Raw genomic sequence first — 22,381 nt, 5'->3', positions numbered from 1 at the left:
ACCGTGTCAGCTGGTAAACTGCAAGCATGCTTCAAACCATGCAGCCTAGCTACGCATTCTTAAAATTCAGTAAAAAAAAAAAAAAAAAAACAGCTAAATAAACCAGCATACAACATCAGGACCAGTAAAGGGAGAGACAGCTCACCTGTGTGCGATGCTTCCCGGCTGCACCTGCCGGATGAAGACGCCATTGCCGCCCACGCCGTCGGGGCCGAGGCCCACCACACTGAAGCCGAGGCCCCCGGACACCGGCTTCGGCAGGCTGATCTGCTCCGTCGGCCTTCCCTGCGGAGAACAGGCTGACTCAGCACCAGTCATGTCCAGTGGCAGCCCATTTGTTACCTCGTCAATCCAATTTTAATGACTTCACCAAAACAATCAATATATGGGTGGGGCAAAATATCTTTTCGGGCATTATTTTAAGTCGCTTTACATTATACCAGTAGAAAAATCACTTAAAAATGTGAGACGCTGCTTTTCTGGCTGGGAAATGTGGCACTTCGGTGACGGGAGGGAGCCAACCTCCGCTGCCGCCTGGATCCATCTCTGCAGCTGCTCGGGTGAAATGCGGCCCGGCAGGCAAAGCCCAGAGCCATTGGACACCAGTGAGCCTGGGGCAGCCCCCAGCAAGCTGCTGGGAGGCCGGCTGGCACTGACGATGAGCTGCCCCTTCCGGGAGAAACTAAAATCGCTGCAGGTGTCGGCTGGCAGGCAGTTCAGCTGGGGAAGAACGGAGATGGGGCGTTTCAGGGTTTGTGAATGGGACTCCTTTTTTGCAGGTATATCACCAAAGGGACTAATCTCTCAGAAAAAAAATGTTACAAAACAAGTGCAAATGGGGAGGAACTACAACAGATTACAATATAAATGAATACTATTATCAATTGGATTTATCCAACTTCCTAAAAAAGTGTGAGTCCTTCAATAAATTATAACAACATACCAATGACAATTAAAATCATATAAACAAGAATCCATAAGCAAATTCATGGAAGCACAGGGTCAAATTAAAGAAGAGTGACTGTTTCAAGTTCTTTCAACTGTAGAACATTAGTTTTCAACAATCAGAAAAGAGTGAAAAAAGAATCAGGAAACACACACCACTCAAAACTGTCTCGATGGGAGCTTAGGGGTGGGAATCAATACATTCTTCTGCTATGTGCCACAGCATCACACAGGTAATGTATTAATGACCTTTAGACTAACAGAGTGTAAACTTATCAGTCTTCAGCTTATTTAGCCTGGGCTGACAGGGCAAGTTCTCATCCATTTCATCAATACATCCCTGACAAGGCAGTTACTCAAACCAAGAGCATATTAACAGCTGACAGATCTATGACAACATCCACCGTCACTGAGGACGTCTGAGTGCACATACTCTCACCTCCACCTGTCTATCTCCAGGAATACACAAGATTGCTTCCTGCCAGTATCTTCATTTGGATCATGAACTGTATCAATCAATTTAAAAAAAATTCAATAAACCCCTTACCTTCCCTCCCTAACCTGGGGACAGTCACACATATTAAACCCCTTACCCGCCCTCCCTAACCTGCAGACAGTTACACATAATAAACCCCTTACCCGCCCTCCCTAACCTGGGGACAGTCACGCATAGTAAACCCCTTACCCGCCCTCCCTAACCTGGGGACAGTCACGCATAGTAAACCCCTTACCCGCCCTCCCTAACCTGGGGACAGTCACACATATTAAACCCCTTACCCGCCCTCCCTAACCTGCAGACAGTCACACATAATAAACCCCATACCCGCCCTCCCTAACCTGGGGACAGTCACACATAATAAACCCCTTACCCGCCCTCCCTAACCTGCAGACAGTCACACATAATAAACCCCATACCCGTCCTCCCTAACCTGGGGACAGTCACACATAATAAACCCCATACACGCCCTCCCTAACCTGGGGACAGTCACACATATTAAACCCCATACACGCCCTCCCTAACCTGGGGACAGTCACACATATTAAACCCCATACCCGTCCTCCCTAACCTGGGGACAGTCACACATATTAAACCCCTTACCCGCCCTCCCAAACCTGGGGACAGTCTCGCATAGTAAACCCCTTACCCGCCCTCCCTAACCTGGGGACAGTCACACATAATAAACCCCTTACCCGCCCTCCCTAACCTGCAGACAGTCACACATAATAAACCCCTTACCCGCCCTCCCTAACCTGCAGACAGTCACACATAATAAACCCCTAACCCACCCTCCCTAACCTGGGGACAGTCACACATATTAAACCCCTTACCCGCCCTCCCTAACCTGGGGACAGTCACGCATAGTAAACCCCTTACCCGCCCTCCCTAACCTGCAGACAGTCACGCATAGTAAACCCCTTACCCGCCCTCCCTAACCTGGGGACAGTCACGCATAGTAAACCCCTTACCTGCCCTCCATAACCTGCAGATGGTCACATGTAATCAATGGCTTACCTGCTCTTTCAGCTGTTTGATGGAATGCTGAAGGGTGAGGATGTGACCCAGCAGAGGGCTCCGCAGCGTGTCGCTCAGGGCCCCCAGCCGCTCGCTGTGGGTCCACTCCTCTCGCTGAAGAAGCTTGGCCTGGAGCCTTTCGAGCGCCTGCAGGACCCGCTGCCGCTCCACAGCAGATACTGCACAAACCAGACAAATGCAGGGTGCTGACCCTTTCACCATATATATCAGCTTCCACATTACATCCATTAGTAACTGGTTCAGAGGGGTCACTTTGCTACAGATGTGAATTTATTATAACCCAATACATTGCTATAACATAGATAGTATTAATTAATATTAATTTTACAGCATACCTGTGGGAACATTTTCATACATTTCAGTGATATTTTCTCAGATGTGACACAATCTGCAAGACAAATCATAGCTATAAACATAACGATATTCGGTGGAGTAACTGTATATAACACAGGCATTTCCAAACGATCGTAACGACCCCGATGAATAAAAATCAAGTAACATTACAGGCAGTTACTTCACTGTCGTTCTGTATGACAACACGAAGCAGTTCTCCGTAATCAATGCAGCTTCCGTGTAGTTCTGGCAAATATAATGTGTTTTACTATTAAAATTATAAATACTTTTAAACTAACGCTGATTATACAAGTACCTTTTTAAAACGTGGCAAATGTTTAATATAACTTTTTAAACAGAACACCACTGGTAATTTGGTATCTATAAACAAATCTGAAAATGATATCCAGGTTGTCTAATCCAACTGATAAACTACAGGTTAGCCTGTCTGCTGGTCAACGCAGATCGCCGCCCGCGACTAACAACTGGCTAACAATCTACCCCGTTAAGCCCGTCAACTGCGGCTCGCACATACGCACTCAGGTATGAAGTAGACAGAAAGCATGCAGGCAGACATTTGCGAAGCTCGCCAATCCTTACCTGTCCGACGGAAGTGAACAGCCCACGCCTCACCTGAAACAGGAAGTGCTGTCGCGTTGCGCAAGAGTGAGCCTTGAACTACAGTCACTATGGTAACGGATAACGGTCAAGCCAATGTAGCCTGCTAACTAACTGCGCTAAAGTTACTTATTTACCAGATGGTGGGGAGCTAGCCGTATCCATTAATCTCGTTTGACCAGCAGGTGCACGCTGTAAGTTACTCGGAGGCAAAAACGCTTCCAACATCTCGGTCAGCTCTGGTTTCCACCTACTAATAAAGCTAGCTAGCTGGGGTAACGTCATTTGAAATGGACTTAACCGCTCGCGAGCTAACCTGTTGTTAGCTGACAAACTTTCCGTTTGTGACAAGGCACCCGTAGTCACATTTAACGCGAGCTGGCTGTCACGGATAACATTTATGTCGCTTTGTTTTGCGGTGCGTTGCTAGCTGTAGTTAGCAGCGGCATTCTTACAGGTGGAAATCTGACTAGAAGTCGGGTCTGACGGTCGGCGTGGCGCGGTCCCTTTAAGGTCACGCGGTTCTCAACGATCACGTGGCTAGGAAACTGCGCCAATATGGCGGCTTACTGGAGGATGTCGCTTTGTTTATACCCCAAACTCCAGCTCTTTTTGTTCTGTTTAATTTATTGTAATTTAAATTGTATGTTAGCGACCGAAGTGGAAGAATGCACAAACCTACGCCTGGGACAATATCCTTCGCTCCGAGGTTCAGAAATCGAGCTGCAAATCGTTATTATGGCCTGAGCGATGTGGTTTGTTGGCCTGTTGTCAAGCGGACTGGCTTAATACTAACTTGCGGTATAGTGAAAATGTCCTTTAATTTTTACCAACCTGCTTGGCATACGTAGTCAAATCTGACATCCGTGAGTATGTCCGTAGTCGAGTACTTATTGATTTGGATCAAACATGATTTGTGTGATGCATATCCTTGTTTAAGAAGAATACCGATAGTATAGTATACACGCTTAAATACATCTAAACGGTGAACATGAATTCCGCTAGCAATTTAATTTCGTGATGTCTGGAAAAAGTCTTTTAAATGAATTCCATATCTTGCAATTTGAACGAAACATCGTAAACGTTATCTACACCAGCATCAACTGTATGTATTTAAAACGCCAAACCAATTAACTGCTGTAAATGCTGAAAATTGTCAATTTGCAGTTGTATTGATCATTCTGAATGATTGTGATTTAGGCATTTTCGAATGAAAATGAGCTATATTCATGAATTTAATAAAACACCAGACGAACTTCAAGACGTTTGTAGAAAATAATATAACTGGAAGCGAGTTTACTACAAGTATCTATTTAGATTGATTAATTTTGTCGAGATTCTTTGAGTTATATGCAACGTACACATTTTGCGATTTAGTCAAATAAATACTGAACGTTTATTTGAGGGCTTTTAAGGTGAACGATCTGGCCTTCTTTCTGAAGAGGGTTTTCTTTGGCTGGTTTTCTGAATGGTGAGTCTAGGCAACAGTTGTGTCATTTTATATATGATTTGCCTGCTATATATGTATTTATAAAAGCTTGTTAGTTGGTGTTTCTGCATGGGACGCTGAAATTATTTTCTGCAAATGTTTGATCTCAGTTTCCTTAACACTGATCACATACCGGTGTAAAGACCCTAAAATAGATGATGCCACCCAAGAGCCTGAAAATTGCAAGCACTCTTTCGCCTGGGGTAAGTAGGTTTCTTTTAATTTTAGCAAGGGAATTAGGGGTTCCTCTTAATCATAAGTGAAAACCAGTAGTCTGGGATCAGTACTAATCTGTGTGTGTGCGCATGTGTCTGTGAGAGGCAAGGATTGTACAATTTATAATGGCCTATCAGTGTCACTTTATTAATGGAACATATATAGAAAATAGCACTTTATAAAACATGTTTTTTTCATTTGTCTCCTATTGAAATCCATCTTGTGGTTTCAGTGGAATGCCTGCCAGCCCCCAATGTCACCTGCCGCCTTCCCAACAAGACACATTTTAAATTCAGTGGGGAGGAAGTTGGATTCAACAAAAGTATCCCTTGTCGAAATGTGTATGTCCTATTTCCAGTATTTGTTTCAATGAAATAGCTGACAGTGTTGAAATGTTTACTAAGCACAGTTTTGTTTGTTTTTTTTCTCTCTTGCCTTTCAGGAATGGCTATTCGTACAAAGTGGCGGTGGCCCTCTCTCTCTTCCTGGGCTGGCTGGGGGCCGATCGTTTCTACCTAGGCTACCCTGCTTTAGGTGGGCCTGCACTGCAACATCCCACCGTCTCAGGTGTTGCACAGAATATCCTGTAATAGTCCATTGTTTCATGGTAAAAGCCACTTCAGTCTCCCAATTACTGTTTTTTTTTTTTCTTTTCTTTTTCCCCAAAGGTATTGTCGGTAGCTTTCTGTGCAGAAATAACTTTTAATTTAAATGGTGGATCAGCCTTTAAAACACAGAGATGCAGCATCTCCCTTGTGTGGCAGGGAGGAGGTGTGTTTCCAAGCAAACACACACAGCATTTTTAACATAAAACTCCCCTTTTTTTTAATGAAAACTGCAAACCATACCTGCATCAAATGCAGAGGAACGCTGGTAATGAGGTATGGCATGAAAACATTGCAAAATCATCACAGAAAGCCATAGTGTTTGTGTGGAAGGCATCGGCACATAGCACACAAGCTTTTCATACATTTGAGTCACATAGAACAGTTTACCATTGTGTCCTCTCAGACATTCAGACATACTTTTATTACAGTTAAAAGCTGGATTAAAGGTCCTCGTATCCTCTCCACATCCATGATCGTTTTGATTCAGTATTCCGGATGGGTATTCTGCACTGTCCACTAGGGATGTTGATGGCAACTGGGTGTGTGTTGCCTGTGTGGAGGAGATGGGGGGGACATGCAACCTGGCGTAACACAGCGAGGCAAGGAAATGGCTGGTTTGGCATCTTATTATTCCGCATCATTCATTGGGGCCTAAGGGAACAAGAGCCCAGGCCTGTAAACCACAGGAACAGGAGCTCACCTGCCTTGTCTTCCAGGGGGGGGCACTGGGGGGGCCCAACGGAGCGCTCGCCTTCTGCTCCGCGAAATCGGGCTGAAAAATGGGCTCGGGGGGCCCAGGCTGGGAAAGCAACTTTGTGAAAGAGTGGGGGATTAATAAGCAGAGGCTGTGCCCTGCACCCTCCCGGTAGAGTGAAGGGAGCTGGTTCCTCCCGTGAAGAACGGAATAATGCCACCATTATCTCACCCAGAGGCACTCAGTCGGTAAATGGGAAATACATCAAAACACTGAAGTCAAGCATGAAGCAGCATGTATGTTTTTTTTTCCCTCCTTTTTTTTCTGATTGAGGTCTTATTTTTAATTAAGCACCTGCAAGATCACAAAGGCCCCAGCGGATGAAAGGCCTCCCTTGTCCCAGGGCTTTTTGTTTCCGGCGCCCAGGGACAGGAATGGCGGTTCACACTGTGCGGGCGCGAGCCAGCCCCGGTCCCCGCGCGGCACAGCACCTGGCCCTGCCTGGCAGCGGGCGAGCCGTGGCACCGCTGTGCCATTAAGCCATTAAGATGCGGCTGGCCGCCGGGCTGCGAGGGCCCGGCTTTGTGGCGCAGACGCATGGCAGCTCGTTCTAAATGGACACTTCAGTCAGTCGCGGAGCCGTCGCCGAATGGCCAATTTGCAGGAATATTAATGATAATTCCTTGTAATTACGTTACATTCGCAGGGGTTGAAGCTTTTTTTTTTTTCCCCCCGTGTAAATTGATTGTAATTTTGTTTGTCTATCCGGATGGTGCCCGGAACGTGGGGTGAGGAGGGATTTTTTTTGCACGCTGTTGCGGCGGTGACAAAGCGAGGAGGCGAGCTGGCCCAGGACCGGCCGCAGCGGCGTGTTCAGCAGGCCTTAATGCCGGAGGACGGAGCCGGCAGCCAGGGAGCTCTGCTTGCGTCGGAGTTGGAAGTACAATGAGAACTGGAGGACTCGTCGATGTTGTAAACAGGCAGATCTGCATGGGTGATGCAGGTTTTAGTTAGGAACAGAGATTCTTAAGAAACAGGACCAGTAAATGAGTGCTCGCCCTATTTAACATCTTCAGTGCTCACGTTTGCAAACGGCACACATGGCTGCATCTTAAAAATCCCCGTATGTTACAGCACAGGCTTGCAATGCTTTTCTCTTCTAGGTTTGCTGAAGTTCTGCACCGTGGGCTTCTGTGGCATCGGCAGCCTGGTGGACTTCATGCTGATCTCCATGCAGGTGAGCAGCACCAGAGGGTATTGGCGCATTTTTATCGAACAGTAAAAAACCCCGATTAATGTGATGCTGGCTTTTTAGTGATGACCGTTATTTTGTCTTTTAATGTTGGTGTCTGTCTGACAATGGCCTGTTTAGCCTGTTTTCCAAGAAGAGTAATAGTCGTCTGCTCAGAGCACACTAAGCCAGTGTTTCCCTACCTGGTCCTCGGGTACCCACAGACGGCCCATGTTTTTGCTCCCTGCCAGACAGTCCAGAACTGGGAGGGAGCAAAAACATGTACTATCTGTGGGTACCTGAGGACCGGGTTGGGAAACACTGCGCTAAGCATAAGAAAGCAGTGTGTAGCGATGAGTGACTGGACTAGTAGGAGCAGCCCAGGAAATGAGGCCCTCACCTCACTGGCTTTTCTGCCCTATGTACCCTGGGTCTGTGGGAAGCATGTGGCCAGAGTGGAGTTATGGGATGTGACCCAGCTTGATTTGAGGGAGTGCAGGTCAGGAGTATGTGCTTCTGTGTGCAGAGACAGGCAGTGCTCTGTGCCTTTGATATAACTAGACGCCTGGGCTAGGTGGAATGTGAATGGTACCCAGAGGCGGACATTTCTGGTCCAGAAAGTAAAAATCCAAACCAGGATTTTGTTTCAACCAACCAATTGAGTATTCTGTGACTCTAGACTCAATTGGTTGGTTGAAACTAAATCCTGGTTTGGATTTTTACTTTCTGGACCTGAAATGTCCGCCTCTGATTGTACCCCATTATCCTTACTGCATCCTGACAGCACACTACTGTAGACGCTCACTGCCACCTGAGTGTTGGGGAGTTCCTCGCCGGCAGGCAGGCCGCCAGCACCACTGGGGACTGCAGCATGTTCCCCCAGCCCAACCACCCTTGAGGCTCGGAGGCCTGACAAGGAAAAGCCAGGCCATTTGTTTGCCCCGCCCCCATCCCAAAGTTTACACTGAGGCATGTGGGTCTGGAGAAACATTGAACTGATTTAAATTTGGCTGAAGGATGTTTTAATGTGTCCAGTGCAACTGCAGGGAAAACAACATGCCGATCTGGTCCCAGTTTAGCGTTACCCACATGCAGCCTGATACAGCCTGATACATCGGGAGCTGCCCCCGAAAGTGACTCACTCAGGGGCTTCACTTTGTTTGACAGTTTGTTTTTAGAAAAGAATGCAATAGTTACCCCCTCCGGCCCTGTATTGGGAAAGCAGTTGGGAAATGGATGGATGTAACAGACACCAAACACAGAAAAACATCAGTGAGTCCGTTTTATATGAGGCTCCCATGACTGTATTTTGACCATTTGACATTCATGTCAATGTCACTTTGATCCACAGAGCTGAATATAGCTGTGGGTGTTTGCCTGCCCAAGCCGCTCATTTTGGGGGTGGAAATGGAGTAAAGTTTAGCTTTAGTTTTTTTTAGTTTTGAAAGAAAAGGCCTGAAGAGGGATCCAGCTCGCCGGATAGGCGGCGTGTCAGTCGGAAGGCGCCGTCTTTTAGTGTGAAGTTTCTCTGATCATGTGGTCGGCCGTAGATGAGCCGGCTCTCCGCGTGCTGCCCCGCTTTTGCAGATAATGAATTAAGCTAATCTCAGAATGGATCGGGGACATAAATCTCGCAGACACCGGCGGCCTGCGGGTTCTCACGCCGGTTTGGGGGCCCGTTGGGCCGCAGCGGTTTAAACGTATAACTCATAGATGCCCCGCCCTGTCCCGCCCTGCAAAATAATATTTCCTCTGACCCCAACCAGGTTTCAGAAATCTGTCTTCTTCAAATGAGACCGGCAGCTTTTCCCAGCCGAAAAAAATAAATAAGAAATCATTTTTATTTATTATTTAAAAAGTGATTTATGGGGCGGCGGCCGCGGCTTTGATTAACGGGGAGCCGGCGGTGTTTATTGTTCGGTTAATGCCGGATTGAGGGCCCTGGGAGAGCAATGCTTTTAAGGAGCGCCTCTGGCGCAGGGCACCGCCGCACGCTTACATTCGCAATTAGCTGTACTCCGTCCGGGTGCCTCCGCCGTCGCCTTAGAGTGACACCGCTGATAAAACGCTCGCTTTCCCCAGAGCCCATTTATGTACGCTATTACTTGCTAAAGTGCCATATTTTAAGTATAACTACCTTGGCTAAGAGCAGCGCCGACAAGGAAATGCCTCTTTGAGAAGTAATGAATAAACACCTAGTACATTTAATTATATGTATGTATATGAGGGTGGGTGTGTGTAGGTTTTGCTGTCCTTGCCATACTTGCTATATATTTATATTCTGAGGATTTGTCCCCACAAAGACTGCGACTGCTGGATGCTCTTCCTTTGTTGGGTTTCAGAACCATGAATAGCGTTAAAATTAGAGTTTAGGGGAACTTCCCCTAAGGAGCCCAGGGATGGCGTGCGAGTGTGTCTGTATACCAGTGACTGAGTTACTTCGCCTTGTATGTTTTTGCTGAGAAACAAACGTATTCATTTCTGTGAAAACAGTCCTCTCATTGTTAAACCACGAATGACGGCAGATCGCAGGCAAGAGGCTGATCTTGGTTACCCCGGATTATTCGCACACGAGCCATCGCTAACCTTGACATTGTTTAACGCAGAGTCGGCTTCAATCACAGTCAGCCTTTCCCTGCCCGCCCCCCCCCCGGCACTGTGCACCAGATGGGTCCCCTCCCGTCAGAGGCACTCCGCAGAGGCCAGGTGTTCACGGCGCGCTCGCGGGAAGCCATTACCCTGTCGGTGTGTGTCAGCTTCTCGCAGTTACGTTGATACAAGCTGATCTCCGGGCTGGACGGCGCCCAGCGTTTCCGTGCCGACAAGGCCGAGGCAGGCCGGGCTCCGATTCAGAAGCGTGACGCCTGTCCTCAGGTCGTGTGCATGAATATTCTTACTCATGCCGCCCGCCGTTTTCAGTGGAATAAATGCTGCGTGGACGTCTGGTTCAAAACCAGCCCCCGGCTCCTTTAAGAATAATGAGTGATTGCTTAAAAGTGTTTCGGTGATACATTGTGTAGCTTAGTGGGTTAGTCTCTGTGCATCCGTCCAGGAGGTCGTCGGTTTGAGGCGCGTAGCTGGAGAGCTTCTTAATCCCAAGTGCTCAGGGGGCTGAATGCTATTTAACCCCTAAACTAAGTTTTACCTGTATATACACGTGTCTGTCTCTGTCTGTCTGTCTCATGGAGAGAAGGGATGAATAAAGTAGCCATGTCTCTCTTGTTCTGCACAGCCCCTTGTTGGGCCCAGGATAACGTGTCTCCCTGGTTCCCGTCTCCATAGATTGTGGGTCCTTCGGACGGCTCCAACTACATAGTGGACTATTATGGTGCCCGTCTGACCCGGCTGTCCATCACCAACGAGACGTACAGGAGGACTCAGCTCTCGCCCTGAATGCTGGCGCCAGGTGAGGATGGTCTAGATGGTCCAGCAGCGTCCTGCTGTCCCAGCACATCCGGCCCCCCGAGACAGAGACCTGGCAAAGATCTGAAATCACTTCCAGAAACACAGACATCCCCCAATAGTCTCCATGCTGCAGTGCCGTAACCTTTCCATTAACACAGGGCCTTAGAAACGTTTACAGTTCGTCCCAGGAGCTGCGGTGATCCGCTGGAGAAAACAAGCAGACTCCAGCCCCCCTCCATCTGCCCGGGGTGCGGCTGGCCTTGTGCTGGGCTTGTGCTGCCCCCCGCCCCTGATCCCTCCGGTCCCCAGCCGCGGCTGAAATGTCAGGCTGTAACGCAAAGCATTATGGGGGCAGAGGCTCAAGACACGCACGCACGCGCGTCCTGACTGAGACTGGCCCCTCGCTGGTCCCCTACGTTCTTCTCCTCATCCATTCCAGTCTGCGCCGTCTCTTACTCTTCACTTGGCTTGTAAGCTTCAGCTGTGATGGAAGCGTGTGCCTCTCTGCAGCCGCATGTGGCGTCCATTACAGGCATCTAAATGTTTATATTGTTACAAGCTGGAACGCCTGTGAGGGCAAAGCTCTGCTTTTCGCTGGAGTTCTCATCCGCCCCTCTATCTATCCCCCCATGCACTCATCCCTCCATCCACCCCTCCGTCTGCCCTTTCCTTCCTGAAGTACCAGCCGGCGTCTCCGTTAATCCCAGCTGCCTTCGGCCTCAACCCACGCTTAGATTCGGCCCTGTAATGTGTGCCTTTGCTGGGTGCGTATTTTCCATCTGCACCCTGAAAATGAGACGTTGGTGGTGTCTGAAAGGGATGAGCGTAACGTGATAGTGAGCTGGTAGTGAGCTCAGGCAGGCAGACGGCTCCCGCCAGCCAGGGAGTTCGGCTGCTTTGCTCCTTCAGTCTCCTCCTCGTCCTCCTCTTCTGCCTCCTCCGCATCAAGGCAGGCCTGTCCTGGGCGGGGGATTGCGAGTCTGCGCATGCAGCAAAGCGTGTTTCCGTGTGGAAACCGTAACCGCGGCTGCCACAATCGTTATGTTTGACGGGAGACATCTGATATATGGGAAGAAATTAACCCTATTTAAAATGCCTCCCCAACATCTGTCACCTTACACCACTAACTTAAATTAGCTTTATTTTAAATGGCTTTTGCTTTGGTGGTTTTTATTGTATTGTTTTTGATGTGTTGCTACAAGGATTGTGATTTAAATTTAGGGATTGTTTTAAATCAGAGCGGAAATATTGCTTGTGCACTGAGATAATAAAATAGTAATTACAGTTAAATTGGAATAATGAGGAACAAGATGTTTTCATCCTGTGAGAGCAGGCAGCGTAAATGGTAAATATATCAGCTGTCCTGTTCGGCTTTTGCTCAGGATGGGATTCTCCTGATCAGCGAGACGTGGCATGTAGTGGCACCGTGGTAAATGTGCTCTGTGAGCTGTGGCGTTTTATCTAGTCGCAATTGCAGTGACGTGGCGCTGTGATGTTTGCTGACAGCTGGCTGGCTGTCATGCTGTCCCCACGCCCTCCAGCAGGCGGTGTTCGCTTCTCGATGCTGCCCCCTACGGACATGATTGCGGATGTGGCTTTCGCCGTCGTCCAGATCGCCAGCCACAGGAATGCCTTCCCGCGGTTGCTAGTCCAGCCCCCAGCGTAGGAGGCTCCCATAATTCTCTCCATTCAGCCAGCCGAAATGGGACTTAAGCGTGTTCTGTGGTAGCTGGCAAATTAATTCAGTAGGGCCTATATGTTACTTGTTATATCAGATTAAGTTTCATGCAGGAATCTGTCACTTTTTTAGCTCAGCTGCGCCATCTGCAGTGTGGCAGTTATTCAGGAAGCTGCATGTGAACTCTAGCCTATAAAAAGTACTGCTGGGGGGCTCCCCAGGGTCACAGAGGGTCAAAGCAACATGTGTCCTGCAGTGGTGGTTTGGGTTACATTTATTTAGGTGTTTTGGTATGTGGTCATTTTATCAGTGTTAAGTCATTTCACAGAGAAGATCTCCATTGCAAAGATGCTGTTAGCCATTATTTTCTTTATTTTATTGTGATTCCCCGCCCCCACCACCAATTTTTGTTACATTTTTAGGAGAGAAGGCCATCTGTTATATAAACGTCCAGAAGTAGCAGGATTACAGTCTATCCAACGTTGTGAAAATATCCCTGTTTTCACGCTGTCTCAGAATAACGGTGTTTTCTTAATTTAGCCACACTGTTGATGATTGTAATTAACCTGCGTCTATTGCTCCAATCCGTAGAGTTAATCTGTGTTCAGATTATGGTGAATCGTCAGAAGGTGTTTACGGTAGATTAACTCACTGATTTCTGAAGCGGCGACAATGTGACATGCATAAGGCTCTTGGTTTTATGCATTTAAGGAACAGGGATGTGAAAATAAGATCTGCTTGGTTTCCCTGATCACCCCCCCCCATTTCTCTCTCTTCCTTTTAGGTGGAAAATAATCAGCACAAGATCTGAATTACTGATTGAAACAAGACTTATTCTTTTTTGTTTCTTGAAGACACTCCAGACCCGAGAGAGGAAATTGAGTCGTGTTTTATGGCGAGAGAGACTGAAGGAATTTCTTTGTGGCACCTTAAGCTCCAAACCTGGGATGCTGATGCTGATACTGAGCCCTTGTCCCTTGTCCTGAGTCCGCTTAGGCCCGGATATCATAAGCAGTGTCCTGCCGCAGGGGCCCTGCAGTCTGTTTGTGTTCATCCCCACTGTTCCTGTTGTCATGGACCTGAAGGTATCAGCCTGTTAGGAAACGCCCCAGTGCTGTCAGCTGTCACAGTGCCGAGCTGTAAATAAAGTCAGCGAGGAAATGTCCACGGAGCCCAGTTTATATGAGGTGCCCTGTGTGCGGCCTTGGAGATCACGTGCAGGTCACCCGCGGGTCTGCGCCGTCCGATATATGGTTCATTTCCCCTTGTAAATGCCGTCCTGCTTCTCCCTGAGCTATCTGAAAGGAATCAGAGTTCAAGCGGTGTCAAGTGCGCTTCCATTTTCGCTTGAGCGTGTTCGAGTCTCGCTCGTGCACCTTCGAATAGAGTAGGGCAGTTAATCAGAGCCGTGTGATTAGTTTACAGGCCGCTCCAGTGTGTGTGTGTGTGTGTGTGTGTGTGTGTGTGTGTGTGTGTGTGTGTGTGTGTGTGTGTGTGTGTGTGTGTGTGTGTGTGTGTGTGTGTGTGTGTGTGTGTGTGTGTGTGTGTGTGTGTGTGTGTGTGTGTGTGTGCGCGCGCGCCCATGCCCACAAAGATGCAATCAAAAAACTAAAAATGCCAAAAGTCTCATATTTTGGTTGGTTACTTATGGTTAAGGTTAGGGCAGGTTAGGGGTTAAAGTTGTCATGTCGGGATTAGGGTTTTCCCCATAGAGAGTCCCCACAAAGATATAGTTACAAACCTGTGTGTGTGTGCGACAGTCTGAATCACTGCGGATATGGCTGCGCGAGCACTCTGGCTCACCCGCCAGAACCATTGTTCATGTCAGGATGTGTTAACTTCTCTAATTAGTTAATGTGGGTGCGGAGGATAATGAGGGATTGTGTAAAAAGGAACAGAATCTTAAACATTTCAAATAAAAGAGCAGCGTTAAGATAATTGGTGATGAAAACGAAAATCCTTGCTTGGGGAAATGGTGAAGTCGCCTCCATTCTGTAATTGTGACAGTGTAATAAAAGTGTAACGTGCTCATATTTATTTTTGAGTGACTGACTGCGAGCCGTACAATAGCCACGCTGTCTGCGCTCAGGCTGCTCTTTCTCGCAGTCGAGGAAGGGTCCCGCCTGGCACCTCGGATCGCCGTAAACACGCCACTGCGATATGCCACAGTGCCATCAAAAGAAGCGCATTCCGATGTTATGATGCATGTGTTGTTTGATGTGTAAGGTTCACGTTTCTGAATGTGCAGTTGTTGAACGAAAATGATTACAATAGTTACTGCAGCTCTCTGGATAGACTTCTTTAGCGTGTCGTCCGGCCCCCTTGCTGTGTTACTCTGGCTAAACCACAGCTGAGCTTATCAATATAGCACAGGGATAAGAGGGGGGAGATTTATGGAGCTCTCAGGAATCTAGCAACCTCATCCTCCATGCGCCAGGGGAAACGAAAGCACCCCTCATCCCGACGAGTGTTTTATAGGTACACCGTCCCCGTGGCGCATGTAGGCTGTAGTGCTGGGATGGGTCCCTGGGAGGGCTGAGCCTTCTGTCCCTCCCCCACGTCCAAAAAAATAAAGCTGGACCTTCAAACCACCCAGAGCTCTGAGAGCCCATACTTCCTGAAAGGGGACGGCAGCATCCCTCGCCCCTCTTGTAAAATGGGGTTCGGCGAGACCTCGGATTACCTTTCTAATCATGCTCATCGCTTCCCGGAGGCCTGGGCAGTGGCTCCCAGAATCCTCAGCGGCCTTTCTGCTGGACCGTTGATGTGGAATAACAGGAAAACCCAGATGAGATCATCCGGCTCTTGACAGCGTCTTTAAGGAAATTAATTTCATAAAAAATTGGCAGGGAAAATTCTGGCTGCATGTGTCACCCTGCTGGCGTGGTGTGGTGTGGCATGGCGGGGCGGGGCGTGGCGTGGTGGGGCGTGGCGGGTAGGATAGAACTCCTCCAGCTGCCTGCAGTAAATGAGGCTGACGGGATTTTTGGAAACGTGACGCTTGGACCCACGATTTTGGCGATCGTCAGCGCTCATCCTTCGCCGTTTTAGTTTCGGTATTGTGCTGATTCTAATTGTAGGCACATCATAGCACTTGCAAAGAATGAATAGAGTACTCATACTGCGAGTGACAAGCATTCTTAGTTGACAAAAGACAAGCTGCAGTCAATCCAAAATTCTGAAATATGTTTGCCAGATGCATTCAGCGCAGGCAGACATGGAGAGAACCTGGGCACACAATAAGACCCACAGACGAAGGAAATTAAAAGGGCTTCTCTTTCAAAGCGTGAAACGTGTTTTGGATCAGATAGCCTGAGTGTCAGCGAGCCCCTGACGTGTCTGTGACATCATCAGTAGCCTGTATTGGTGCCACGTTTAGGATTTGGTGTTAAGATGATCCCTGGCTCCCTTTTGGTTCGATAGATAAAACACCTTTATTGCTATTTTACAAGTAGCAGACACAATGAAATTCAATCTTCACACATCTCAGCCCGCTCTCCTGTGAGGCACACACCCCCATATTAATACACGGGTAAAAGCCTGCACTCAGCATGGAGGTTTTCTTTGTACCCCGGAAGAGTTTTCGAGGGTAAGGATCTTGTTCAAGGTCCCAACAGCAATGATTACTCTGCTATCCCTGGGATTCAAACCTATGACCTTCTGGACACAGGTGGAGGTATCTAACCCACATCACCCCACAGATGAAAGCATATGTCTGTTTTAAGCTGTGTGTGAACTGTATTTTGACCCCTTGTGGATGCCTGACAACCTTCTCCTAAGTTCCTGAGCAAGTACACTATCTATACGCAAGGTTCTGTCACTAATCACTACATATCACTACTGTCACATTTATAGTGAGGGGTTGAACCATAGAGTTCTGAAGAACCAAGAGGAGGGTCAGGTGACCCTTTAGTCAGAAGCATCTCGATTTTACTGTTTCATGCTATATCAACACAAACAACAGTCAGGTCAGGATTACGGAGGATGTCGGCTCTCTTACAAGGTCGTTTTTTTAAGCTGTAGTTAAGGGTTAGCTATAGGTCATGCGTCATCAGAAGGCTCAACATCAATCTTTGATGTTTACTAAGTGTCTTTAACGTGTCTGTCCTTCACGCTCGGATGCCGGCTGTAAGCTGATCTTCCTGACTGCGATCACTGGACGCTCTGCGGTCAGCAGGAGAGATGGCAGTTTCGGTGACAGTCTGTGAATTACCATGTAAACATGCCTGTCTCTCAGGACACAGCGAGAGTTACCTGCCCCTGTGTTCTGCCCCAGCCTCATGCGGGATTCCGCTACGGCCAGAAAGCAGACACCTTTGCGTTACCTTTCAAATATCTGACAGATCCTAGCTAAAAACAGACAGAATGGAAATATAAAGAAATCTTTGTTCCCCAGCTGTCCCTGATTTTCATACATTTCATATATCTTATCCCCCTCACTCCGCCACCCCCCCCCCCCCCATCCAACAAAGCACATCCTGTTTTCTGGAAAGTTCCCATCTTCTCCAGCAGGTCACGCCTCCCTGTACGGCCACGCGGGCTCACAAGCCATGTGTGTTTAATCAAAATTCAATTACAGCACTGTACCACGCTCTGGAGACCCCTGGGCTCCACGGCCCAAGTTATGAAGTATGATGAAACAGGCCAGACCTAATTGATTCAGCATGGAGGCAATATCTCCCCAACATGTTATGATAAACAGCTTCCTGTGTTAAAGGTTCTCTGAGGTATGTAAGCGGAGAGGGCCTTCCTCTCCTGGGCTCCTGTACCCACCCAGTCTGCAGACACTTTGTGATATCGCACTGGGGAGGAGTCACACCACTCCTCACGTCCGGTAACTGAGGCTCAGGGCCGCTGTATTTGAACAGCACAGCGTTAAGCGTCTCAGATTTGTACAGTTGGAATAAATTTATGGGGTTCTGTTGATGTCCTGAACAGGTAATTGAGGATTTGAGTAAAATCTCCTTGGACGATTCGCTTTTCCCCCCATAGTTCCTTCCAGGAAACCCCATGAGGGGAGGTGTGCTGTGCGATGGCAGGTCAAGCCCTCCTGCTGCCCTTTGCTTGTGCAAATGTCCCTCACTCAAAGCCTTATAAGGACTGACAGCAGCACGTAGCTCGGGACCGACGGAATGTGGACTCGGAGACCTGATGCTCCCAGAGGACTTTCGCAGAGGAAGAGGAACCCCGCCCAAACACTGATACGGAGTTCATGTTGTTTATCCAAAGAAAATAATGCCGTATTCACCTTAGACAGAGGGCTGGCTGCACCAATGGTGACAGGTTTGTACCTAGGGGACATTGTGGCTCTGCGCTCTGCAAATCCTGCGGCTCATGCGTGAACTCTAAACATTAAAGGACGTTCAAGGGGGTCTCACCTTCCCCAATGCTCATGCTGTTTCCCAGGAATCATTAGTGCACTGAGAAGACAGACTAGGACAAGAATATAAAACTGGCAGCTACTGGCCTTGGTCCACACAGCAGGAAACAGACCACGAAATAGCATTTTATCATACAGGAAAACAACATAAGGATTGTCTGTAGTTTCCGATGCATAAATCCTCCAAATTTGGTGGAGTTGCCCCTTGAAGGTGTTCGGGGTAACACACGGGCTGCACGCTGGCCCCCGCGTTCAGGCGTTACAGGAGATGTTCCCCACCTCCCACGCGGGCTTTTTTATGTCTGAGGAGTGAGGCGGGGGACAGGAGTGTGGAGCAGCGCCTCACCCAGGCGCCCCTACATAGGTCGTAGGAGCCATGAAATTACAGTCATGTCAGTCGGAACAACGTGTCGGGAAGAATTAGCGATAAGGTGACAAGCTTCACAAAATGTTGATCTATAAATAAATAAATGAAATAAATAAAAGCCCCTCGCCTCGCTCTAATCCTTTATTTTAATTTCCACATGTCTTACTGGCGTCTCACCAGATAAGCCAGTCTAATATTCGCACATGGCCTCAGTCATGGCTTTACCCGGCTGACAAGTGGGTTTCCTGCCAAGGCGAACCAGGGGGGCGGGGCAGGCTCCGTCACTGGGGGTGGCCCTCGGATTTGTGCAGACACTCGGGGCGCTGTAGGGGAGCGGGCCGCTACGGTTGGGGCCCCGATAGCAGAGCCCCTGAACACTCCGGGCCGACTCCCACGGATTAAATACCGTTACGCCGACGGACCAAACAAACAGGGTGTGCGTAGGCTGAAATACAAATACCCCCCCCCAACGCCTCCTGCCGAGATTAAGGAACAAGGGGGTCGTAAAAATACACGAACCCTGTCAAAGTCTTTGCTTTAATCCGGGCCGGAGTCTGCCAATTCACTTAAAATAGAGCAACAGCCGTGAAATAAACGGCACCTGTTTGTGAGGCGCGAACGCAAGGGCCACGGGGCCCGGCATGAGCCCGGTGACTGGCCTGGGGAGGGGGGCGGGGGGCGGGGGGCGGGGGACTTTAACCTGGACAGGCGTCTGCCGCGGCCAGCTTTAAATCGCACCGTGACAGCAGCGCTTTAAAGCAAATGGATTGCCGGCTTTTTACAGGATGTCCGCGCGCGGCGACTCCTCAGGAATATTAAACGGCCGGCCCGTTGCATTAATACGCCGCGGATTTACAAATCTGGCATCGCGGGACTGACCCACAGGACCTTGCGGGGAAGTAAAGATATAAAAAACGACTGAGCCTGCAAAGATGTGAACGGTCACCGTTAAGAGGACAAGTTATTAAACACATCTAATGAATTGGGCCTCGTCTCTCGGCCGCCCCTTTTAGCGGAGCACTTGGCAGCGGCGCAGGTTTAAAGGCGCCGTCCCGCCAGGCGCAGTCTCTGCAGCAGTACGCGCTGTAATGCGACTAATCTGCTTCTTAAGAATTACTTCAAATTTTTCAAAATATGGTATGAAAATCCACAAAAATACACAGTTCCTGCAGGTCCTCGTCCACAATAAGGGCAGAGAAGCTTTTAATCGGTATTAACGTCCAACTTCCGAGACATATCCTGTGACATTCATCAGAACGACCAGCGGTAAAAAGAGTTTTCCCCATGAAAATTTTACCAGGCCGTCTTGATGACTGCGCGACCCCTAAATCTGCATGATAACACAGTAACCGCTTCAAGAAACACGCCTACAGGGGGCGATGTTTCTGCATATAGTCGACACCTTGTCATTTTGTGTATCACCCCATGTTCCTTGTTTCTTTCGAGCAAGATCTTCATTGGAAAGACAGCAAATTAAAAAACTTAGACGCACAGGGAAATGGGGAACAGGATATGCATGTATAAAATGCAGAAAAACCAGCCTCACGGGGGTGCGGCTCTCGTGTTTCCGGGGGGGGGGGGGGGGGGGGGCGCCCCTCGTCTCTGGCTTAAGGCACAGCGGGCCCACATGGTCAGTGTGAGCGACTCCGCCTGGATTTCACCAGCCAGTGGAGAGTGAGCTGGGACGGCTGACACTCTGTCTGTGCGGCATGGCGGATAGCTGGAATGTATAAGACGAGCTGGTGCGTTGAGGGAAGCCCAGGGGGGGCCACAGTTAGGGGCCACTGCAAAAGTGATCTAAGAGGGAAGGTCAGGGGGAATGCGTCTCATATTCACACACGTTTGGGCACAACCCCCACAAAGCGGCTTTCTGCTGGGCTATGCTCGCTGACATCATCACAGGGCATGGTCCCACAGCTGAATGAAACAGGGTCTGGGCAGGAAAGGAGCAGAGCTGCGAGGTCTCCCTGTTGTTGCCTGTCCAAAAACCCCTGCAGTTTATAAATCTGCGACAAAGCAAAAAACAGAAATAGCAATTTGCAGCAGCAAAGCTGCAGGTAGGCAGCCAAACAGACTGGGGTCACATGACCTGCCTACTTCCTGCTTCCCGCCTCCCACCCTGCCTGAGAACAGGCAGCTTTCACTGACAGCATGCTGGGAGGGACAAGGTGGGGAGGGGGAGTGGTCAGGACGTAATTACCGACCAGGGATTTCTAACACGTATAAATGAATCGTCGTCGTTTTCGTTCCCTAAGCAGATGCCGGTTCCCAGAGTAACCCAACACGTTTCCCCCCCGAAGCCGCAGTCTGGCTTAAGCGTCCCGCTGTGCTGTGTAAAGGCTTCTCGGACCTCACAGTACCTGTTGGCTTTGGTTATGAGTCTCCGTCATAGAAATAACATTCATGAATGATGAATGACATCTTTTGACTTGGAACCGATTATTCAGTCATGTGACCTCTCTAATCTGGGTCACCTGCCCCCCATTTGCATTTGAGTTTTGTGGTGACATTGTGTCCCCATAAGGTAAGGTATACCTGCTCACAAACACACACACACACACACATACACAAGAAATGTCCCCACAAGGTCACATTGTTGTAACTTTATATTAACTATTCCTTCATAATACCTTTACCTTCATAATGCATTCATAAACAGCATATAAGTATACCGTAACATCCTAACATACCTTATCAGCTTTAATACACATTAATAGCAATCAGTAGAGGCCAGAAGTCATACTAGGAAGAATTGACGCGCAGAAAAAAAAATCGATGTTGCGGACAGGAAACGGGAGCCTAACAAACACAATTTGGACTTACAGTCCTCTTCGTTCGTATGTCTGAAAGTTTGTAAGTTGAAAGTTTGTAAGTAGAGGAGCGTCTGTACTTACATGCTGCTTATGAATGTTCTACAAATGCATTATAAAGGCATTATGAAGGCGCAGGTAATGTAATGTGTTTTCCAATGTAATATATACACAATCACACACATACAGTCTCTCTCTCTCTCTCTCTCCTACACACCTACACACACACACCGTGCATTTCTGGGGTTTTCAAATCCGAAATGTGACCACAGAAATGAAAAATGAGTCAGCTGGACATCTTCCACCCAGAAAAAAATAACAGCACCACTGAGATAATGTTCATGAGAAGGTCACCGAAGGCCTCCAGAAAACTTGATGAAATACCTGCTCTGGGCTCCACATGCACATGGATTACCACTCCCCATAACACACACACACACACACACAAATCATAGCAATACATATATTCTTAACAGAAACGGCCTGAGAAGCAGCTGACACAGAGCAGACAGGAAGTCATCATGTTTCGCCAAATGACGAGGGCTGCTGCACGAGGGCGGTAACTCCGGGTCACATGAAGGTGGGCATCTGCCAGGCCTCGTGTCTGAGCAGGCTTCGGAGATGGGGAGACGGGGCCACGGTGATCTGCGGAGAAGCATTTGTGTATCTTAGCAGTCTTTCAGAAGAGAGACACTGCATATGTGTCAGGAACTGTCTAGAGATGGATTTTCTCCATACTGTGTCATAGACCAGAGGATCACATGGCTCCTTTAAGCCTGGGCTGGTCAACCATGGTCTTGGAGCTCTACCATTAGGTGCAGCCCTAATCTAATATACCTGATACAGCTAATCAGGCCGTACAGTAGCATCTCATTAGAGCCAGCTATGTCTCTGCAGGGTGGTAGATCTCCAGTAGCAGGGTTGGGCCGCCCTTTTTTAAGCCAATGAACTTCTCAAGGGTGAAGAGAAAGCCAGCAGGAAGGTAGTTAGTTAGGTCACCAACTCAACCAGTGGACAGATCGCAGAATATCATCTTTGAGATTTATAACCTCCAAGAGCTCTTGCTGTAGACC

General features: G+C 48.5%; 2 protein-coding genes across 8 annotated transcripts in view; one reads left to right on the top strand and one right to left on the bottom strand.

The window, feature by feature from the left end:
• The window catches only part of patj (PATJ crumbs cell polarity complex component), a 74,941-nt gene extending 70,992 nt beyond the window's left edge, over positions 1-3,949 (bottom strand). For 4 of the 7 annotated variants that reach the window (XR_011982654.1, XM_072699590.1, XM_072699594.1 and 1 more), the window contains exons 1-5: positions 3,413-3,547; positions 2,815-2,867; positions 2,459-2,637; positions 523-720; positions 146-285 (exon numbers count right to left, since the gene is read on the bottom strand). Coding sequence is in view for 6 of the 7 variants with exons in the window: in XM_072699590.1 (XP_072555691.1) it covers positions 146-285; positions 523-720; positions 2,459-2,637; positions 2,815-2,836 (539 nt within the window). In the remaining variant the exon portion in view is untranslated. The other 3 variants (XM_072699592.1, XM_072699591.1, XM_072699593.1) reach the window with 3 other exon arrangements.
• A 39-nt stretch (positions 3,950-3,988) lies between these two features.
• Positions 3,989-14,784, top strand: tm2d1 (TM2 domain containing 1). Its single transcript, XM_072699596.1, has 7 exons — positions 3,989-4,125; positions 5,052-5,122; positions 5,368-5,476; positions 5,578-5,669; positions 7,601-7,674; positions 10,951-11,074; positions 13,536-14,784. The coding sequence occupies exons 1-6, from the start codon at positions 3,989-3,991 to the stop codon at positions 11,059-11,061; spliced, it is 594 nt and encodes a 197-aa protein (XP_072555697.1). The 3' UTR covers positions 11,062-11,074; positions 13,536-14,784.
• Positions 14,785-22,381: the final 7,597 nt, after the last annotated feature.

This window comes from Paramormyrops kingsleyae, chromosome 15 (genome assembly GCF_048594095.1).
Source record: "Paramormyrops kingsleyae isolate MSU_618 chromosome 15, PKINGS_0.4, whole genome shotgun sequence".
Taxonomy (NCBI): Eukaryota; Metazoa; Chordata; class Actinopteri; order Osteoglossiformes; family Mormyridae; genus Paramormyrops; species Paramormyrops kingsleyae.
This window is presented reverse-complemented; position numbering and strand designations above follow the sequence as displayed.